This window comes from Dama dama, chromosome 31 (assembly GCF_033118175.1).
Source record: "Dama dama isolate Ldn47 chromosome 31, ASM3311817v1, whole genome shotgun sequence".
Lineage (NCBI taxonomy): Eukaryota > Metazoa > Chordata > Mammalia > Artiodactyla > Cervidae > Dama > Dama dama.
In genome coordinates, this window is record NC_083711.1 from 49,435,516 (window position 1) to 49,456,507 (window position 20,992).

The 20,992-nt window shown below is 41.6% G+C and overlaps 2 protein-coding genes across 2 annotated transcripts in view; both read right to left on the reverse strand.

Moving 5' to 3' along the window:
• The window catches only part of ZBTB11 (zinc finger and BTB domain containing 11), a 28,356-nt gene extending 20,201 nt beyond the window's left edge, over positions 1–8,155 (reverse strand). The window contains exons 1-3 of the mRNA XM_061134185.1: positions 7,641–8,155; positions 1,162–1,397; positions 119–350 (exon numbers count right to left, since the gene is read on the reverse strand). Coding sequence (XP_060990168.1) covers positions 119–350; positions 1,162–1,397; positions 7,641–7,950 — 778 coding nt within the window. The 5' untranslated portion in view covers positions 7,951–8,155. The remainder of the gene's footprint in view (positions 1–118; positions 351–1,161; positions 1,398–7,640) is intronic.
• Positions 8,156–11,435: 3,280 nt separating this feature from the next.
• Positions 11,436–16,408, reverse strand: RPL24 (ribosomal protein L24). Its single transcript, XM_061134186.1, has 6 exons — positions 16,276–16,408; positions 16,069–16,144; positions 15,448–15,558; positions 12,635–12,771; positions 12,168–12,231; positions 11,436–11,559 (listed from the first exon to the last, which is right to left on the reverse strand). The coding sequence occupies exons 1-6, from the start codon at positions 16,278–16,280 to the stop codon at positions 11,479–11,481; spliced, it is 474 nt and encodes a 157-aa protein (XP_060990169.1). The 5' UTR covers positions 16,281–16,408; the 3' UTR covers positions 11,436–11,478.
• Positions 16,409–20,992: the final 4,584 nt, after the last annotated feature.

Sequence of the window (20,992 nt, forward strand, 5' to 3'; positions counted from 1 at the left end):
AGCTTAGTCTGGTGCTATAAATGGGCTTTTTCCACTTGAGCATAGGTCCTAAGTTTGTAAGATACACACACCCCTCTTCCAGTATGTACTTCAACAAAGAGTATCAGAAAATTCTTACCAGAAAGATCCACCACTGCCTCGTGACTGGAAACAGCTCCTTTCTCAATAAAAAGATCTCGAAAATATTCACTATTAGCTGACAGAACAGATTTATGAGCTTTGTACTCTTCTCCTTCAATTAACAAAGTAACGTCACAGAACTGGTTAGAGAGCCTCTGTTCATTCAGCTGTTTTAAGACAGCCTGACAATGTTTTGGAGAAGAACGTTTCACCACTCCTCTGGTGTCAACCTATGAAAATAAGTTGGAGACCAAGAGTTGCAGTATATATCATTTGTATTCTTACCCTTAACAAAACTTAAAACAAGACATATTATTCACTTGTAAAAATTCCACTAATATGAATAGCCCAATATTCTTTATTACCTATGTATTTAAATAAAAAGATATGCTGTTCTCACCATCTTCTGCTATGTTCGCTTTACTTGACCCAATGAAAACCTACATCTCATTTCCTACTGCCTCCTTTTATTAGTCAGAAATTTATCTGATAATGTAAGACATTAATGCAGGCAAAAAACAAAGACCTAGCCAGTTTGATTTTACCTTGCTGCATGACCCACAGACTGCTTCCAGAAATATATTCCATCTACCCGTACCAATATACCAATTAAAAAGAGGAGGGGAGGAATAATTAACAGCAACTCAACAAGTTACATTCTGAGGAGAAGAAACAACATGAATGTTTATGATTAAGGAAGAGGCAGTATTAGCAAACATTTAGCACGTGTACCTGGTGGCTCAGATAGTAAAAGAATCTGCCTGCAAGGCAGGAGACTGGCGTTCGAGTCTGGAAGATCCTTTGGAGAGGAAATGGCAACCCATTTCAGTACTCTTGCCTGGAGAATTCCATGGACAGAGGAGTCTGGCAGGCTACAGCCCATGGGGTGGCAAAGAGCCTGCCAGAAGTGAGGACTAACACTTTAGCACATGTAACAATGCTACAGTCACAGAGCCCACAGGGAAGCAGTTTAAGAAAAAATACTATAAATACTAACACACTAGTCACAAATGTAAAATCTGAATGGAAAGCCCCACTTACAAACACAAGTTCATGTTTGGATACTGGCTTCTTTTTCGCAGGCTTGGAAGCTGTAGTTGGAGGCGAAGTAAAGTTGCTCAGGTCATCCTCTGATTCATTACTTTCTTCCCCAGATTCAAGATCTAGTCCCAATTCTTCCAGCATTTCTGAAGCATCCGATATAGGACGTGAGCGATCTAGTTTCTCCTGGCATTTGCTACATTGTTTAATGTAATCTTTGACTTGCTTTAATATACCTACAATGAAATAAAAATTAACTAGTCAGACTAAATTTGATACTGCTCTCATTTGAAAACTAAAGATTACACTGATTATTTCATCTTTTTACACTAAATGCATATTCAAGTGCATGTGTACACACACACACATGCCCACAATGTAGAGTGAACTCTTTAAGATACATTTTTTCTTCAAAGATGTTACAAATGACACTCTGTTTCCACGCTGATAGACTGCTTTGTTTACTCTTACTATGCATTTACTCACCATAAAAGGATTATGCAGCACCACCCATTTCCACTTGAGATTCAACTCACTTATGCAATAGTAACTATACGAAATTGTCAATGTTCAACTGCTTTGACCTTTATAAACAGTAATACTGTGGTTCATGCTAATAACGCCCCCCTCTACGAACATGAGGCCTGACCATGCTTTGGTCAATGGAATATGAACAGATATGATGGATGTCATCTGTTATCAGAAGCTTTAACTCCTTGTCCCCTCAAAGGACATTCAAGTGCATGTGTACTTGAATGTGTACTGGAACATGCTATGTTCCAGGGGATAATGTCCTGTAGCCTGAACTGCAGATGAAAAAAAACAGGTGGAGCAAATCTGCAACCTGTGCAGGATCACAACCAAAACTTGTAATGGGTGTAAAATCTCATCTTTGAAAACAGAGATTTTAGGGTTTTATTAAACAGTATACACAATCTTTGAACTGTGGTGTTGGAGAAGACTCTTGAGAGTTCTTCGGGCTGCAAGGAGATCAAACCAGTCAATCCTAAAGGAAATCAACCCTGAATATTCATTGGAAGGACTGACGCTGAAGCTGAAGCTTCAATACGTTGGCCACCTGATGCAAAGAGCCGACTCATAGGAAAAGACACTGATGCTGGGAAAGATTGAAGGCAGGAGGAGAAAGGGATGACAGAGGATGAGATGGCTGGATGGCATCACTGACTCGATAGACATGAGTTTGAGCAAGCTCCAGGAGATTGTGAAGGACAGGGAAGCCTGGCCAAAATGACAAATTATACTAAGTTCCTTGCATTTCAACTTTCAGACAGTATTTGAGTAAATTTCTCAAACCGTATTTGAGATATTTAGTAAATATGTTTCCTATACTTACTAAAAAAAAAAAGTATACACTGGATGAAGAAATTCAAAAAATTATACTGATTTTATAGCCATACAAATGAATTTCATCATATTAGAAGCTGAGTTCTACAGTAACCTGTTAACATAGAAATCTGCCCAATTTATTTGTTCACCATCCCCCACCCAGAATATAACAAGAAATATTAGAGTTAAATACAACTTTTATAAGTATTTATGTGTGCACAGATAAGAGAGGAACAGAGGTTATAGTCTAGCTTCTGAAAATATTAATTAAAGTCAATAATAAGTCCACACCTGTATTAGATATAGCAAGCAAGTTTTAACAGATTGATAATAAAGGGGTTAAAATGAAACATTTCTGAAGGTGAGTGGCTACGATGGCTGCACAACAATGTGAATGGTGTGCATTTAATGTCACTGAACTGTACACTTACAAAAGCTTAAGTGGTAAAAGGACCCATGGATATGTGAGTGGGAGAAGAGATAGATGAGAATATATATATGGAAATTTCCAAGTCCAAAATAAAGATGACAAGAAGAAACAGCTTTTTCTAATTAACTTTGATTGTATTTCCAAAAAATTTTACAATGCTACACAGTTCAGCATATTCTGCATACAGCGGACATTTTATTAATATTAATCAAACTAAAACCAATTGAGTTCAAACCACTGGAGAAATTACAGAGAAAGCATATGAACCAAATGAAAACTACTGGGACTTCCCTGGTGGTCCAGTGGTTGAGAATCTGTCTTCCAATGACGGGGAATCCAGTTAGATCCCTGGCTGTGAAACAGATATTCTACAAGCTGCCAGGGAACTAAGGCTGCACTCCGCAACTAGAGAGCCCACACACCGCAAGGAAGACCCTGGGCAGTCAAAATAAAAATTAAAGAAGAATGAAAAACACAAGGAGACGTTGCACACACAAAAAATGATTAATTACTGTATGAGAGTAGGTCAATTGTCCAAAGAAATCAACCTGTTTCACAGGTCCTTTAACTCAAGTGTTGGTGCTCTAATGGGATCATTTTAAATCCAGTTTTACAGATTCAGGGACCTGATCTCTTGAGCTTGCCTAGAGCTGATTAAGCTGAATCTGACTCAAATTAATCACTGAAAAGACATCAACATATTTGAGTGAGTATTTTCATTTTGAGACTGGGTAATTACCACAAGGGGTAGAGAACTACTTTATGCAGGAAAATTAGAATCCACTGACCAGCTTTGTGACCATGTTCCAAGTTACTAACCTCTCTGGGCCTGTGTTATCATCATCTGTAAAATGGGGTAAGAGCACTTACCTCACAGAGTGTTACAGTGATAAAATATTAATAGTTCTAAGTCACTTTGAACAGTGTCTGATATGAGGAAACTACTACTACGACGTAAGTGTTAGACATTTGGGGCCAGATGCTTCTTGCTGGGGGGCAGGGAGAGGTGAGTAGGCTGTCCTGTCCTGCATACTGTGAAATGTTTAGGAGCATCCCTGCCTCTACCCAACCAGAGGTCAGTCAACAGCCACCCCACAGCCACCACCACCAGTTACCACAACCGAAAGTCTCTGGACACAGATGTTCTTTGGGAGACGAAACTGGGCAGGGTTGAGGACCACTGCTCATTCTGGTTGATGTACCAGAATGGACAATTTGCTCCTGTCAACTGTTCAAGAACCTCTCCCTTCCCCATCAGTGGTGAGACTTAGAGTACTGGCTCCTATTTCTAGCTCCTTCCTGTATTAGTCATTCAGGTTTGTTTGTTTTTTCCTTCCAAGTTACAAAATAGTTACAGCTGTATTTACACAGACCCAGTTCTTGATGGGTTTTCAAGGATTATGCCCTCTTTTTCTAGATTAGATAATGGCAGCATTGATTTATCCGCATAGAACAAGTCAGTTCCTTGGGTAGAAAGCTCTGTATATAGCTAATTTAATCTATTACATGATCTTGCTAGCTTAATCTTTTTTCCTACTAATTCAATTTTTTCTTCAAATTCTGCATTCACTGTAGATCCCCATGAGTCAGCATTTGACTGAGGCAGGGGAGTCATTTATTTTGAAACTCCAGCATATGATTACAATATAGAATAAAATAAGGGGTTGAGAAGGCGATTATATCTATTAACATCTTACATTCTTAAATAAATTTGCTGTATGTATGTCAACATTAGACACTGAGTCAGCGTTTTTCACTGTGCTCAAACAGGTGAAGCTGCTACAAACTGGCCCAAGTACCAGGATATAATGGCAGTGTTTATGAGGGCAGCATTCTAGGAGAAGCAGCATAATTAACGAATTCCAGTAAACTATCCTTGACTCTGAAATGGTTTTTTTCTTGGTATCTACATTGATCAAGTCTTGTTTGCTCCCAGACAGTCTAGAGAACTTTGAATATAAATCTGAGAGTCCATTTGCAGTGTATGACACATTAAAAACTAATAATTAAAAATGTTTGTTTTATCAATATCAGTTCCAGGTCAAAGGACGTTTCTTTTTCTCTATATATAGTTTTGCTAATTTCTTCTTTCTTTTTAGCTGCCCTGAGGGGCATGCTGGATCTTAGTTCCCTGACCAGGGAACCACTAGACTATTATGGAAGTCCCTAGTGTTAATTTTAATAGACTTAGTAACAAATAAACAAGCAACGTGTTCGTGTAATAAACATGAAAATGAATAGCTAATAATCGAGAGCAAACTCTTCTGATACTTATTGACTATGAATTGTCATCCTAAATTAAGAAAAAAACCAATGAGAGAAAATAGTATGATAAACTCATTACATGTTAACAAAAATAGCATTTATATGAAAAATACTATTTACCAAAACATAAAAAAAATAAGTGAGAAAAGCGGTGCTACTTTACAGTTTTGCCTATCTTTTTAATGTGTCGTTTAACAAAAGACACGATCATACATGCATTCAATATAATGCCATATAGCACACGTGATACAGTCTCTGGAGAACTCCACTGAATACTCCTGAGACAATGAGTGAAAAGGAAAATAGTGCCTTCGTATTATTATGAATATAATTTTGACTTTGGGGATTCTCTTAAAGGATCTCAGAGCCTCTGAGTTCTGCGGTTTAGTACAAAACTTAAGAGAACAGCTGTCTGGACATTTAAGGGCTACAAAATTCTACACAACCATCAATGTATTTCTTATTTTAAAAAAACGAACATAAACAGAGTCTGGGGGGGGGGGTTGTCTTTTAAGACACTGCATACTAAAAAAACCAAAATACTAGATTAGCTGTCACTCACAGATAATCAATTTAGGGAAGGAAAATTCTGAACACTAAACTCTGTTTAGCACCATATAATAGTAAAGAAAAGTCTAAAATCCCAAAGATCAGCTCCTGGCGCTTTTGATTTTCCCATCTGCAATATAGAGACATTAATGTTTCCAATTTACATGGTTTGATGAAGCTTAAATAGGTGATAGGGCTTCCCAGGTGGTGCAAAAGTAAAGAATCCGCCTGACAATGCAGGAGAGGCAAGAGACACCGGCTGGATCTCTGGGGTGGGAGGATCCCCTGAAAAAGGGAATGGCAACCCACTCCAGAAATCTTGCCTGAAAAATTGCACGGACAGAGCAGCCCGAAAAAGGGAATGGCAACCCACTCCAGAAATCTTGCCTGAAAAATTACACGGACAGAGCAGCCCAGCGGGCTACAATCCATGGGGTCACAGAGAGTCAGATACGACTGAACACATATACACGAATATTCGTGTTCACGATATGTACACGTGTATATGTATACGAAATCAGTGCTCAGCACTATACTTGCATGCAAAAACTTGACCTGTATTATCTTCGTCTATAATTATGTTAACATGCCACAAAATATTAAACCTGAGACGTTGTTCTCTCTCTAAACAAATCAATCTTAACAAACTGCAGCATTTACTTCGTATTATTCCTTCACAGTTGTCGCTTTACAGGAACTTAATTTAGATGTTGGTTTAAAATGCAATATAAATTAAGGGAAAGCATTTTAGAATACAAAGCTGGGCTGTTTTTGAAAACACCAAAGCAGCAAAACGAAATATTCAACAAATTTCATAAACTGAAAAGAACTTTGAGAAACTATTCAGTCGTCGAACTTCCTAACTCACAGGTAAGTTACCGTAAGTTAATTTCTGTAGAGCCATACGGAATCCTTCCTAACAAAACCTCTTCTATAGGCCTGCAAACTTTTATTAATTATAACCGAACAGTCTGAATACTCATCAACTTTTTGGAGAGGGCGGTAAAAACCAACCAACCAACCAAGGGTCCGTTCTCTCCTTCCCTAACCTGGCTCCTAAGGAATCAAACTCTATAGAGTCACACTCCCCCGGACCACAACAATCACAGAAACCGCATCTTTTCCGGGTTGACATAGTGCCTGTTTCCAAAGCGCTCTTCACAATATCAAAGAGAAGAATATTAAAATATTCAGAATTGAGAGCATCTATTACATTCCTATCCTAAAAACTAGGCTCAAATGATTGGTCCCACAGTCGAATCACTGCTGCACAAAACTGCATGATTCCTTATTCACGGTATACGCGGTATGTGCTATACGCGGTATAGTACAATCATGAACCCTGGTAAGTAGGTCCGCAAAACTTCAAGTTCACTGGCCAACACGCCTAGGGGGAGGCTTCGCAGAAAGCGGCTGGGCTGGGGGCGGACCATGCTACCCCCCAACCATCAGCGGAAACAGGCGTTTAAAGCGCACCATCCGCAACGGCCGCCCAGAAGCTTCCGCGAAGAGAAGGAGCCGCCTCACCCCGCGCGGCCGAAGGAGGCGGGCCCAAGGCAGCCCGCGCGTCGCGGCCCCTCCCCGCGGCTGGTCCGGCCCCCGGGGAAGCCCCCTTCGCCCCACCCCAGGCCAGGGCCCGCCCCCAGCTTCCCCGGCCTCCTTCCTGTGGGAAGTGCGGCTCCTTTGGCGTCCCCCACCCTCTGGGCTCTGCCTGGCAGGCGCTCCGCCGCCGGGCACAGGTTAGGCTAGGTCGGTGAGCGGAGTCCGGGGGCAGGCTGCGGGGAACCTCACACTCGCGGATGCACAGACGGGCCTGCCTCCGCCTGCGGGCCTTGCCTGGGACCGAGGCGCCAGCCCGCCCGCCCTCTCGCCGCGGGCGAGGTCGTACCTCGCCACCAATACGTCTTGGACAAGTCGTGCCAGGTCTGATGCTGGGTGTGGTGAGTGCCGCCCGGGCCCAGGTGCGCAGCCTCGATGAGCCCGCGGCGCCGCTCGGGCTGCAGCACCACCTCCAGCTCGGCGAACGTCTTGCGATGCCGTTGCCGCCGCTGGTAGTACAAGGTCCCGTCCCGCACCACGTAGCACGCGGCCGCCTTGCGGATTTTACGCTTGACATTGCCCTCGGTGCCTGGCGCGTACGGCTCGCACTCGTTCGTCAGGTAGCGCAGGATGGCCTGGTAGCTTTCTTCGCTTGACATCGCTGACGGCGGCTCCCTGAGGGTGCCTGTCAGTGGCAGGGAAGGAAGGCAGCGCACTAGCTCCGGGCGGATGCAACAGCAGCGGCGGTACTATGGGAAGGACCCGTTGTGTCTACAGTGAGTGCTCTTCGACGGCACCCGCAGCGCAGAGGGAGAACGGACGAGTCGGTAACCAGGAGGAACTGCACTTCTCCAGCGCGCGGGATCCGCTGGCGACTGACAAAATGGCTGCTGCACCACCGGAAGTGACGCAAATCAAGGGCAGTGGGTGAGGGAGCTGAGCCCTGATTGGAGCGCAATGGCTTTCTGGCTTGATCTAGCCGACTGAGTGACGTCAGGACTGCGGGCGGACATTTTGGAAGCGGGTAGGCCCTTCCTGGGAGAGCCAAGTGATTTTGAGCAGACATATTAAGTCCTGGCAGTTTCCCTTTTTTTATTTTCCCCTTCTTTCCCTTGCTCTGAGCACGTGTAGGAGCCGCTGGGCAGTTGTTAACCCCGGTTGATACCCCAAGGTGCAAAGGAGTTTTCTCCGTCTGCGTTTTGAGACAACCGAAAACATACAACATATTGAGGTCTATAATAGCCACTGAATTTAAGACCAAATAAGTCCTTTCACATGGAAATGTAGTGTCCTGTCAAGTGTTAACAAAATTTAAATTCGTCCGTGGTAGGAGTTACTGTAGTTTCTAAGCTATTGCTGGTTCCAAACTACCCGTTGGATAGTCGGTATTTTTCTGCAGTGATCAGCTTATGTAGTGACGATTTTATACCTATTAAGTCAATCATGTTGGCAAGGAGAGGTGAAGAGGAGCTAGCACTTGTTTTTTTTACAGCTTGGGGGAGAAAAACACTCCGTTTTGCACCCAACATATACTGAATGCACCAAAGGCCACGGCGATTCGAACTGCACTTTCCAAGGTGAGGTGTAGGTCCTATGTCAGATTTTTCACTGGTAGACGGGAGCGGTCGCCCTGGTCACCTCTCCGTGGGTTGTCTGCCTCGCAGTTAGGAGACTCAGGCCTACGACATTCCAAACCATCCGGGGTCTGGCACTTAGGTGCTTTACTGGAGCCTGAAAACTCCGAGCCAACCCTCTCCTGACCCTGCCTAGATCTGCAGTCGCCGAGTGAGGCGCTGAGCCCTGCGGAGACAGGTGAGGGCCGACTGCAGGTGAAAGCAGTGGGCTCAGAAAGTGGGGTACACTCGGTCTCCAAGGCACTTGCCAGTGGGGACTGCAGCAATTAACAAACGGCATACTTAAGGCACTTGAATATTCTGGCTGTAGCTACGTGAGCTCCCAGTCCCTGAGGCAAAATACAACTAGCAGGCCTGGGGTTTACTTGAAAAGTGAAGTCGCTCAGTCGTGTCTGACTCTTTGCGACCCCATGGACTCGCCTACCAGGCCTCTCTGTCCATGGGATTTTCCAGGCAAGAATACTGGAGTGGGGGTTGCCATTTCCTTCTCCATGGGATCTTCCTGACCCAGGGATCGAACCCAGGCCTCCTGCATTGTAGGGAGACGCTTTACCCTCTGAGCCACCAGGGAAGCCCCAAAGAGCTAGTGTTTGAACCCAGGGATTCCGAAGTTCACGCAGAAGACATGAGCCACACTACCAAACACAGGGTTTACTTTGGGCCGCTCATTTCAGACCACAGTTAGGGGAGGGAGGCATTAGAAGGTGGAGACACATCCCTCCCCAGAACGGATGTCCAAACCCACTCTCCATGGGATGGGTCTGTTTCAGTTTAACTGTGAAATAGACGTCTTTTAAAACTGATGTAAATAGATTAAAATGTTAAGTAAACAATTTCTGGATGACCAAGAGAAGCTAAGTTAGAAATAACCTCTCATACCAAACACAACCAGAGATTCTCCTGTGCCTTCGAGCCAATAGAGAAGCATTTTAATAACATGTTATACAAGTGGTCCAGTGGTCTTACTGAGAAAATAAACTTGCTGTCCCATGAGAATAGGTGTTTTGGGTTTCCCTGGTGGCTCAGATGGTAGAAAACTTGCCTGCAAAACAGGAGAGACCCATGTTGGATCTCTGGGTCGGGAAGATCCTCTGGAGAAGGAAATGGTAACCCACTCCAGAATTCTTGCCTGGAGAATTCCATAGACAGAGTAGCCTGGCAAGCCATAGTCGATGGGGTTCCCATGACTGAGTGACTAACAGTTTCAGTTACTGTTTATATCCTCCTAAACTTTAAGCTATTCATGACTGAAAGATAATCAGAATAGGGCAGTTCCATTTTCAGATATTTAAGACCAGAAAAGCAGTGCTTTAAGGGGACATTTTATTGTGTTCAAAAGTAAGAACATGTAGCTCTGTATTCATGTTGAGTATTTTGATTGACCTTTTTTCTTAAAATTTCATTTTAAAAAATTACAATAGGGACTTTTTCAGGAGTCAAGTGGTTAAGACTCAGCTTTCCAGTGCTGGGAGTGTGGGTTCCACTCCTGGTCAGGAAGCTAAGATCCCACATGCCACAGGGTACAGGGGAAAAATAAATAAAATTTAACTCTTCCTATACAGAAAATCATGTTTCTCATGAGGATGTTGTTTATTTCTTGTTGTATCCTTGCGACTTAAAAGTGATGGTACATTGGATGATCTAATTTTCATAGATGTGCAAGCCTCTTAACACCAATTATGATTACTATTTTTCATATAACAATTACATAATATAGTAACTTGTAACTTGATCATCAGGCTACTCAAGACATTTTTGCAATTTTAAGGACAGCTCTGCCAGACTCCCAACTCAAGAACTATTTTTTCTAAGAATACTCAAGATCCTTGAGTATTGCATACTTGGGGAATTCCTTGGCAGTCCAGCAGCGAATTCACTTCTATGGGCCTGGGATTTCAATCCCTGGTTGGGAACTAAGATGCCACGAGCATCACACCACAGACTCTTCCTCCCTACAAAAGTGTAGTCTTCATTTAAGCTTATTTTCTGGAAGTGAGAGCAGATAATAAAGGTGAGTTTTAAGTAGCTTTAGCTCAGCTATAAGAAAATGGTTAAAAGTTGAGATACTAGAGAACCAAAGGCATCCCCAGTAATGAAATGTGTCTATCATGGAAAAGGGTAGTTTAACAAGAACACAACCCATTAAAAATGCTTACTTTTTGCTAACAGAAGTGACAGGAAAAGAAAAAAACAAAAACGCAATCTTTTAGCAATCAACCTGGACTACAATCTATACAACAAAATGCAGTCTAAAATCTACATAATGCAACATAATGTGTAATGTGTCCTTACAGCCTCAGGTGAGTAAGGACTGCATTTAACCATACAGATCTTATTTAGAGATAAATATTTAACATCTCTCCATCTAAGAAACTTATATTAGGAGTAGTAGAAGGCAGTATTCCTGAGAAATGAACTCTTTAAAGAATACTTAGCTCTTAAAATTCTTAACTGCTATTACAGTGTAGGCCAAACATGCCTGCTTTAAGAGTAAAAATTCCACCACAATCTATATTATAATCAGATCTTTATTTAAATATCCAATCTGCCAACTTAGCGTTTTCCACCAACTCGAGGAGCAGAAACCTTCACAGGCTTCACAATCTTTTGCTTAGGTGCTGCCTTTGTGGGAGCCTGTAAAAAGAGAACATGTTATATGGCATTATTCCATGTGAGTTTGTTTTTTGTTTCAATCACTGCTCTTATGCCCATGTTGTTTGTAACCTAGATTACTTTCCTACCTAATTATTTGTGTTCCTAATATAAAGAACTCCCCTCAAAAGTTAAAATTCTACCTTTATATGAAATATAAATGAAAGCCAAAGAGGTAAGATTGAAGTAACTGAGATGTGATGCAGTGTGGGATCCTCAATTATATCCTAAGAACAGAAAAAGGTCCAATGGTAATTTTCTGGTTTTGAAATTTTTATTATGGTTATCTAAATGGTTTAACACTGATAAAAACTGAGTAAATTCTATACAATTACAGAAAATTTTTACTGAAAAATCTAGAATTATTTCAAAATAAACATTATTTGCCTTTCTCTCGTTTCTATATAGCACTTACAGACTCATTTAAGGCTCTAACAAAGGACCTCTTTGGAGTCCTGAATCACTCACCCAAAAACCAATCATGGACATCACTTTCATTAAAGCCTTACACTTCATTTACCACAATTTGGGTTAAAAATAAATTCTCCTGTTGCTCTAAATGAGAAATCTTAAGACAATCCGATAATTACCTTTGCAGCAGCCATTGCTGTCTTTTTAGATGCTTGCTTAGCCTTTTTTGCTTCCTTGGCAGCCCTGTGGAGTTAAAAAGAACAAGCAAAAAACACTTTACTCCTTAAGGGTACAGCTTATTAACAAAAGGCTAATGTTTGGGAAAAGTAGAAATAACATATTCCTTCACCACCTGCAGTTATTTGTATGATAAATCCAAAGGATTTATTAACAAATGTAATTAACCACATCAACTTAACATTAGAAACTGTATAGTACCTTTATAATTGCATACAGAATTTTAACAAATCATTTAGACTTACAGTATAAACTTCTGTATTATTAAACACAAATATGTACAACTGACAATCTCTATAAAGATTCAAGTATCACAACACAAAATAACATCAGATTAAGATTCTGTTCTGTAAACCCATACATAATCTAAATTCCATGTCAGTGACTGAAACTCAGTGAGATTTCTCACCTGATAGCTTGTTCTCGTTGAGCCTTCCTAACTTCAGGTTTCTGATTCCTCTTGGCCATTATATCAGCAAGAGAGGCACCAGTTATGGCCCTCTGGAATTTGACTGCACGGCGAGTTCTTTTCTTTTGAATTTCTTCCTACAGAACAGAAAGATGGTGAGCATGCTGAGAAACCTTGCCTCAGGAATGTGGGGGAGACATGAAATGTCAGGAGACGGCAAAGGAGCTCTCCCTTGAACCTTCTGCACCAATCCCATTCATGGGGGCTCTGCCCTCATGACTGTTTCATCTCTCAAAGGTCCCACCTCCTAACCATCACCTCGGAGGTCAAGTTTTCAACATGTGAATTTTGGGGAGAACACAATTCAGACCACACCAGGGAGTTCCCTGGTGACCGAGTGGTTAGGACTTTGAGCTTTCACTGCCAGTGGCTCAGGTTTAATTCCTGGTTGGGAAACTGACATTCCACATGCTGCACAGCACCACCCAGAAGAAAAAAAAAACTCCCGAAACAATTCATGCAATTACTTGAAATGAGATATACAAATAAATTTTTAAAGCATCTATATATAAAATACTGCAGTATGCAGGTAAGTTTTCCAATTATAAATTGGTTAAGCCATCTGTTACAAATGCTGACCATTATTTCCTACTTTATTTAAAAAGACAAAGTTAAACTCTAAGAAAATTAACTGAATGGTACTTTAAAAGCAATTTTTAAAAGCAACTTTAGTATGATTGTTCATGATAAAGAATGTGCTTCTGGAAAAAAAATTAACCTCAAACTCTGATTTGTTTTTACTTAAAGTACTGACACTGGGAGAAATAGTCAAGTTATAAAACTGATGAAGACAGGAAAGCCACCAAATGTTAAGGAATGTTTGAGTATCAATATAATTCAAACATTTGCTGCAGATTCTATATTAGAAATCTATAATACAGTGCTTATAAGAAAGATCTTGCCTTTAAGTCCAAGGAAAAATAAAATGAACTGTTTATTAAGGCAGGGGTATGCAAAATATCTTAAAATTTTTAATGGGACATATGGAGAAAAGAGGACACATTTGTGGTTAGCCAAATGCTCATTTTAAAATTTTTATCAAGATGAAATCTTACTGGATAAAATGCTAGTATTTACCTATTTATAATTTCTCAAATCCACTTAAAAACATTTTTTCTTATTGTGGTAAAATATATACAACATTAAATTAATCATTCTAAAGTATTTTTAAGGGTATAATTCAGTGGCATTAGGTACCTTTGCAGTGTTGTGCAAACACCATTTCTGTCTCCAGTACTTTTTCAGAATACAAAACAAACTGCACCCGTTAAATAAGGGCTTCCCAGGTGGCTAGTGGAAAAGAACCCGCCTGCTAATGCAGGAAACAAGAGACACACAGGTTCGATCCCTGGGTGACAAAGTCCCCTGGAGCGGGGATCACGGAAACCCATTCCAGTATTCATGCCTGGAGAATCCCATGGACAGAGGAGCCTGGCGGGCTACTGTCCACAGAGTTGCAAAGAGTCAAACATGACTGTAGCAACAGTCACAAATGAAGTACGCACACATCACATTTTATTATCCATTCATCCACTGATGAGACATTTGATTGTTTCCATTATAATAGAGCTACAAACATCAGCATACATGTTTATCTATTCAAATCCCTGCCTATAATCCTCTCGAATATACACAGCCCTAGAACTGGAACTGCTGGATCATATGATGGTAATTCTCTAACTTTTTGAAAAACTGCCAAACCACTTTCCACAGTGCCTACACCATCTTCATTCAGCAATGCACAGGGTTCCAATATCTCAACACCACCAAATCTGTAATTCCTCCCACCAACCCTCCCCGTTTGGAATAAGGGCCATCCTAATCCTAATGTCACATTCACGGGTTTTTTAAACACATTGTGTTAGACTTTGCTGTTGTTGACTGTCTGTGTCTGCCTCTGCGACCCCATGGACTGTAACCCGCCATGCTCCTCTATGAAATTTCCCAGCCTTTCTTCCTTCTCCACACTTTTTTCCCCACATTCACTTTTAATTTAGAATTCTCCTTTCCTCTGAATTCCCATAATAATTTTCTTGCCATGACACTCAAACTTTTTCTCAAAAATCTCTTTCATCAACCTAAAATACCACTCCAAAAAACTCATCCAGAACTTCCCTGGTGGTAAAGTGGTTAAGAATCCACTGCCAATGCAGGGGACACAGGTTCCATTCTCGGCCCAGGAAGATTCCACCTGCCTGGAGCAACTAAGTCGCTGAGACACAACTATTGAGCCCATAGGACTAGAGCTGCGTTCCCCAAGGAGAAGCCACCCCACCCCGCACCCCACACCGCAACTAGAGAAAGTCACAGAGCAGCAACAAAGAGGCAGAGTGGCTATAAATTAAAAACACATCCAGTCTTGAGAACTAACTAATATGCTGGAAGACTTCACGATATACCTACATTAGGAATAATTCTGTAAGCATTATAACCAATAACAAGTTTCCATAAGAACTATTTAGTTTCCACTCAAACATCTTAAACACTTCCACAGTGCCCTATAACTCACCTGAGCTTTATGTAATTGACTAACTCTGGAAAGCGGATGCTGTCAAATTTCAACTCAATTTTTACTGTGAGCTGAAGATACAAGGAGGCAATCCTTACAATCATTCTCACTTCACTGTTTGATGCTCAACAGTTTTAGAGTATTTTCACATACCGTCTCATTTAATTAGTTTTATAAAGCAGCAGCTGACGCTCAAGAGTTTTAACAACTTTAGAACAACATTAACAAAGTGCGTTTCACTTACCGACTGTCCCTTTTTGTGTTTTCTTCTGTAGAGGACAGTCCAGTTGATCTGACGAGGATTCCTCTTGGAAAGGAATGCCGACTCACATTTTGCATTAAGAAACTGGAAAACCTGTCATGACAAGTTCAAAGTAGAGGCCTGAGCTTGAAATTATTAGTAAATATTCTAGTGACATCCTCTCATTTTACAAAATTGAGACCCATGCAGACCAAAAGGCTTGTGTCACAGAACTGGCAAGAAACCGTCTCTGCGTTTGGCCCTGTCTTTTCCCGAGAAGAGACAAACCTACGTTCATACTGAGGGGTAGGGTGTCAAATTCCGGGAGGGATCGTGCCCCTCCTGAGATGGACCTGATATCCATAAAAATAGCCAGGTTCCTCGCTGGCCCACTGCTGTTACACCAGAACATTAAAATTATACAAGCTCCTAACTTCCGACCATCTACATTTGATCAAGCTCAAGACTGACTAACTTAGAGGCTTCTGACAAACACCGCACACAGGGTCCCGGTTCAAGCTTTTCAGGCACCGACAGTGACGTGCTAAAGGACCCGGCTTAGACCGAATGAGACCGGTCTTTCTTTAAAAGTACACGGTACGTTTAGCCCACGCGGCCGTTCACCTTCCCGTCGGTTCGGGCGTAGCGCCTCCCGTGTCCTGGGTAGATCTTGTACCCGCTGAAACTGCACAGCTCGACCCTGTAACGAAAAGAGAAAGCCCCTTAGCTGAGATAGCGGGTATCTTTGGCAAGGAGAGGCCATGCCTGGGATGCTGGACAGGCGCTCAGAGCGAAGATGGAAGAGGATTGGGATGCAGGGTTCCTGCTTACTTCATGGCTGCTAGCGCTGGGGAAAAGGAAAGATGGCGAAGAGAAGGAAAGGATTATGGGAAGAGGCCTTATAAGGTCGTGGAAGGCAATCTCCCACAATTCTTTTCCCTGACCCCGGCCCTCTGTGATGACGTCACGTCGCCGGGGCCACAAATCTAGACTTCCCCAGCTGCTGTCCGCTTCGCCTGGAATAATTGCGCTAGAGGCTATCGAGCCTCTGCAGGCAAAGTGGGAAGGGCAGTCAAGCAGATAGGCAGGCAGGCAATTGGTTTGAGTAATTCTTTTTTTTTTTTTTTGAAAATATCAGAAAGTATTTTCTTTTTATTATTATTATTATTTTTTTTTTTTTTTTGTCATACATTGATATGAATCAGCCTGGTTTGAGTAATTCTAAGAGCCACGTCCTACTGCAGGAAATGTGAACTGCAGAGACGGGGGTCCTTTCTCCTCTACTTCTCATAATTTAGTGATGCCCAGATGAATACCCTGCAGGTAAAATCTAAAATCTCATTTTGCCAGCACTCGTGCTAAAGCATTTGCATACATCGACTTCTTCAGTTTACTAAATCTCTATTAAGTGAGCGCCAAAGTATTGCGAGCTGATGACTGCTAGGAGTGGAGGAGTTCGTTTGCTCGGCTGCCACCTATTGGGGGTGGAGAGGTGGATTGGCCGCCGGTGATTGCTAAGAAAACCTTGTCTGGAGAAGGCACCTCTCTGCCCAGTCCCAACAGGAGGGCCAATGCCTGGATGATTTGAACGTTTTGTGATGCTAGATAGTTCAGCATTTGATTTGTTGTTGTTCAGTCGCTCAGTGATATCCAACTTTTTACAACCCCATTGAATGCAGCTTGCTAGGCTTCCCTGCCCTTCACTATCACCCAGAGCTTGCTGAAACTCATGTCCATAGAGTTGGTCGTGCCATCCAACCATCTCATCCTCTGTCGGCCCCTTCTCCTCCTGCCATCAATCTGACCCAGCATCTGGGTCTTTTCCATTGAATCAGCTCTTTCCATCAGGTGGCCAAAGTATTGGAGCTTCAGTTCCAGCATCAGTCCTTCAGTGAATATTCTGGGCTGATTTCTGATCTCTACTTGCAGTCCAAGGGACTCTCAAGAGTCTCCCCCAGCACCACAGTTCTAAAGCATCAATTCTTCAGTGCTCAGCCCTCACATCCATACATGACTACTGGAAAAACCATAGCTTTGTCTATACAGACCTTTGTCAGCAAAGTGATCTCTCTGCTTTTTAAAACGCTGTCTAGGTTGCTCATAGCTTTTATTCCAAGAAGCATGTGTCTTTTAATTTCATGGTTGCAGTCACCATTTGCAGTGATTTTGGAGCCCAGTAAAAGAAAATCACTGTTTCCATTGTTTCCCCATTTATTTGCCATGAAGTAATAGGACCGGATGCCATGATCTTAGTTTTTTGAATGTTGAGTTTAAGCCAGCTTTTTTACTCTCCTTTCACCTTCAACAAGAGGCTGTTTAGTTCCTCTTAGCTTCCTGCCATAAGGGTGGTGTCATCTGCATATCTGAGGTTATTGGTATTTCTCCCTGAAATCTTGATTCCAGCTTGTGTTTCATCCAATCCAGTATTTTGCATGATGTACTCTGCATGTAAGTTAAATACTGCATGTAAGTAAGTGAAATGAGTGCAACTGTGAAATGAGTGCAATTGTGTGCTAGTTTGAATATTCTTTAGCATTGCCTTTCTTTTGGACTGGAATGAAAACTGACCTTTTGCAGTCCTGTGGCCACTGCTAGTTTTCCAAGTTTGCTGACACATTGACTGCAGCACTGTAACAGCGTCATCTTTTAGGATTTGAAACAGTTCAGCTGGAATTCCATCACCTCCACTAGCTTTGTTCATAGTGACGCTTCCAAAGGCCCACTTGACTTCACACTCCAAGATGTCTAACTCTATCTGAGTGATCACACTGTCATGGTTATCTGGGTCATTAAGATCTTTTTGTATAGTTCTGTGCATTCTTGCCACCTCTTCTTAATATCTTCTGCTTCTGTTAGGTCCATACCATTTCTGTCCTTTATTGTGCCCATCTTTGCATGAAATGTTCCCTTGGTATCTCTAATTTTCTTGAAGAGATCTCTAGTCTTTCCCATTCTATTGTTTTCCTCTATGTCTTTGCATTGTTTCTTAGGAAGGCTTTCTTATCTCTCCTTGCTATTCTTTGGAATCCTGCATTCACATGGGTGTATCTTTCCTTTTTTCCTTTGCCTTTTGCTTCTCTTCTTTTCTCAGCTATTTGTAGGGCCTCCTCAGACAACATTTTTGCATTTCTTTTTCTTGTGAATGGTTTTGATCACTGCCTCCTGTACAATGTTATGAACCTCCATCCATAGTTCTTCAGGCACTCTGATTATCACATCTAATCCTTTGAATCTATTGGTCACTTCCACTGTATAATTTAGGTCATACTTGAATGGCCTAGTGGTTTTCCCTACTTGCTTCAATTTAAGTCTGAATTTTGCGATAAGGAGTTCATGATCTGATCCACAGTCAGCTCCCAGTCTTGCTTTTGCTGACTGTATAGAGCTTCTCCATCTTTGGCTGCAAAGGATATAACCAATCTGATTTCAGTATTGACCATTCGGTGATGTCCACATGTAGAGTCTTCTCTTGGGTTGTTGGAAGAGGTTGCTTGGTATGACCAGTGCATTCTTTTGTCAAAACTCTGTTAGCCTTTGCCCTGCTTCGTTTTGTACTCCAAGGCTACAGTCCAACATTTGATGGAGAGTGGCAAAAGTCAATCCATGAATTGTGTAGGAGACAATACTTGACTAGAAAACAAATACAATGATTGATTTATGCTCCTAGTTGGAGCTCAGGGCAGGTTGCTCCAAACTATGCCTCAATAACATATGGGTTAGTTTGAATTCAGGTTACTTGAAAACTGGTAGGTGTAAGAAAGTTACTTTGAGCTTCCTGTCTATCGCCCTGAAAGCAGGAAATAAAACTCTCATACTTTCTTGTTGTACAGTAGCAAAGATAGGAAGACATCATTATTACTAGAGACAGCAAATTCATGGCAGAGAAGTTCGTATAAGCAGACTTTGATATTTCTTTACTAATTTACTACTCAAAGCCCAAGCTTTGCTTAAATTCCTTACAAGTTTTTATTGTTCCTTTGTCTAAAAAATATATAAGCTGTCTGCTTTGGCTACTTCTTACTTAGGACTTAACTCTATGTGAGACCACTTGCACATGAATTAAATTTGTTTCTTTTTCTCCTATTTATCTGTTGTGTGTTAATTTTATTACTAGTTCAGCCACAAGAAGTCAGGATGGGTAAAGTAGGAAATTTGCCTCTCCTGGACACTCTGTATAAGCAACTCACCCTAAAAAGGTGGTAGAAGAGATATGGAAAGTCCAGCAAGGTTGCTGACTAATATTAAGAAAGTAGAACATCTGTTGGAAACTTTCTCAGGAATGAATTAACAGAGATCTGAATAGAATTAAGGAGCTAAAGAAAAGAGAAGGACTATGACAGCCTGACCAATTCTGACAGCTGTTGAGAATACCTGGTATACTTAGACGAATTTTTCTAAATAGACTGAGGGTAGAAGGATAACTTGAGTGCAGCATGTTAAAAGATGATGCTGTGAAAGTGCTGCACTCAATATGTCAGCAAATCTGGAAAACTCAGCAGTGGTCACAGGACTGGAAAAGGTTAGTTTTCATTCCAATCCCAAAGAAAGGCAATGCCAAAGAATGTTCAAACTACTGCACAATTATACTCATCTCCCACGCTAGCAAAGTAATGCTCAAACTTCTCCAAGCTGGGCTTCAACAGTACGTGAACTGTGAACTTCCAGATGGTCAAGCTTGATTTAGAAAAGGCAGAGGAACCAGAGATCAAATTGCCAACATCCTCTGGATCATCGAAAAAGAGAGTTTCAGAAAAATATCTGGTTTATTGACTATGCCAAAGCCTTTGACTGTGTGGATCAGAACACACTGTGGAAAATTCTTCAAGAGATGGGAAGACCAGACCACCTGACATGCCTCCTGAGAAATCTGTATTTCTCAGGTTGAGAAGCAACAGTTAGAACTGAACATGGAACAACAGACTGGTTCCAAATCAGGAAAGGAATACGTCAAGACTGTATATTGTCACCCTGCTTATTTAACTTATATGCAGAGTACATCATGAGAAATGCTGGGCTGGATGAAGCACAAGCAGGAATCAAGATTGCTGAGAGAAATATCAATAACCTCAGATATGCAGTTGACACCACCCTTATGGCAGAAAGTGAAGAGGAACTAAAGAGCCTCTTGATGAAAGTAAAAGAGGAGAGTGAAATAGTTGGCTTAAAGCTCAACATTCAGAAAACTAAGATCATAGTATCCAGTCCCATCACTTCATGGCAAATAGATGGGGAAACAATGGAAACAGTGACAGACTATTTTCTTGGGCTCGAAAATCACAGCAGATGGTGATTGCAGCCATGAAATTCAAAGACGCTTGCTCCTTGGAAGAAAAGTTGTAACCAATGTAGACAGCATATTAAAAAGCAGAGACATTACTTTGCCAACAAAGGTCCATTTAATCAAAGCTATGGTTTTTCGAGTAGTCACGTATGGGTGTGAGAGTTGGACTGTAAAGAAAGCTGAACACCAAAGAATTGATGCTTTTGAACTCTAGTGTTGGAGAAGACTCTTGAGAGTCCCTTGGACTGCAAGGAGATCCAACCAGTC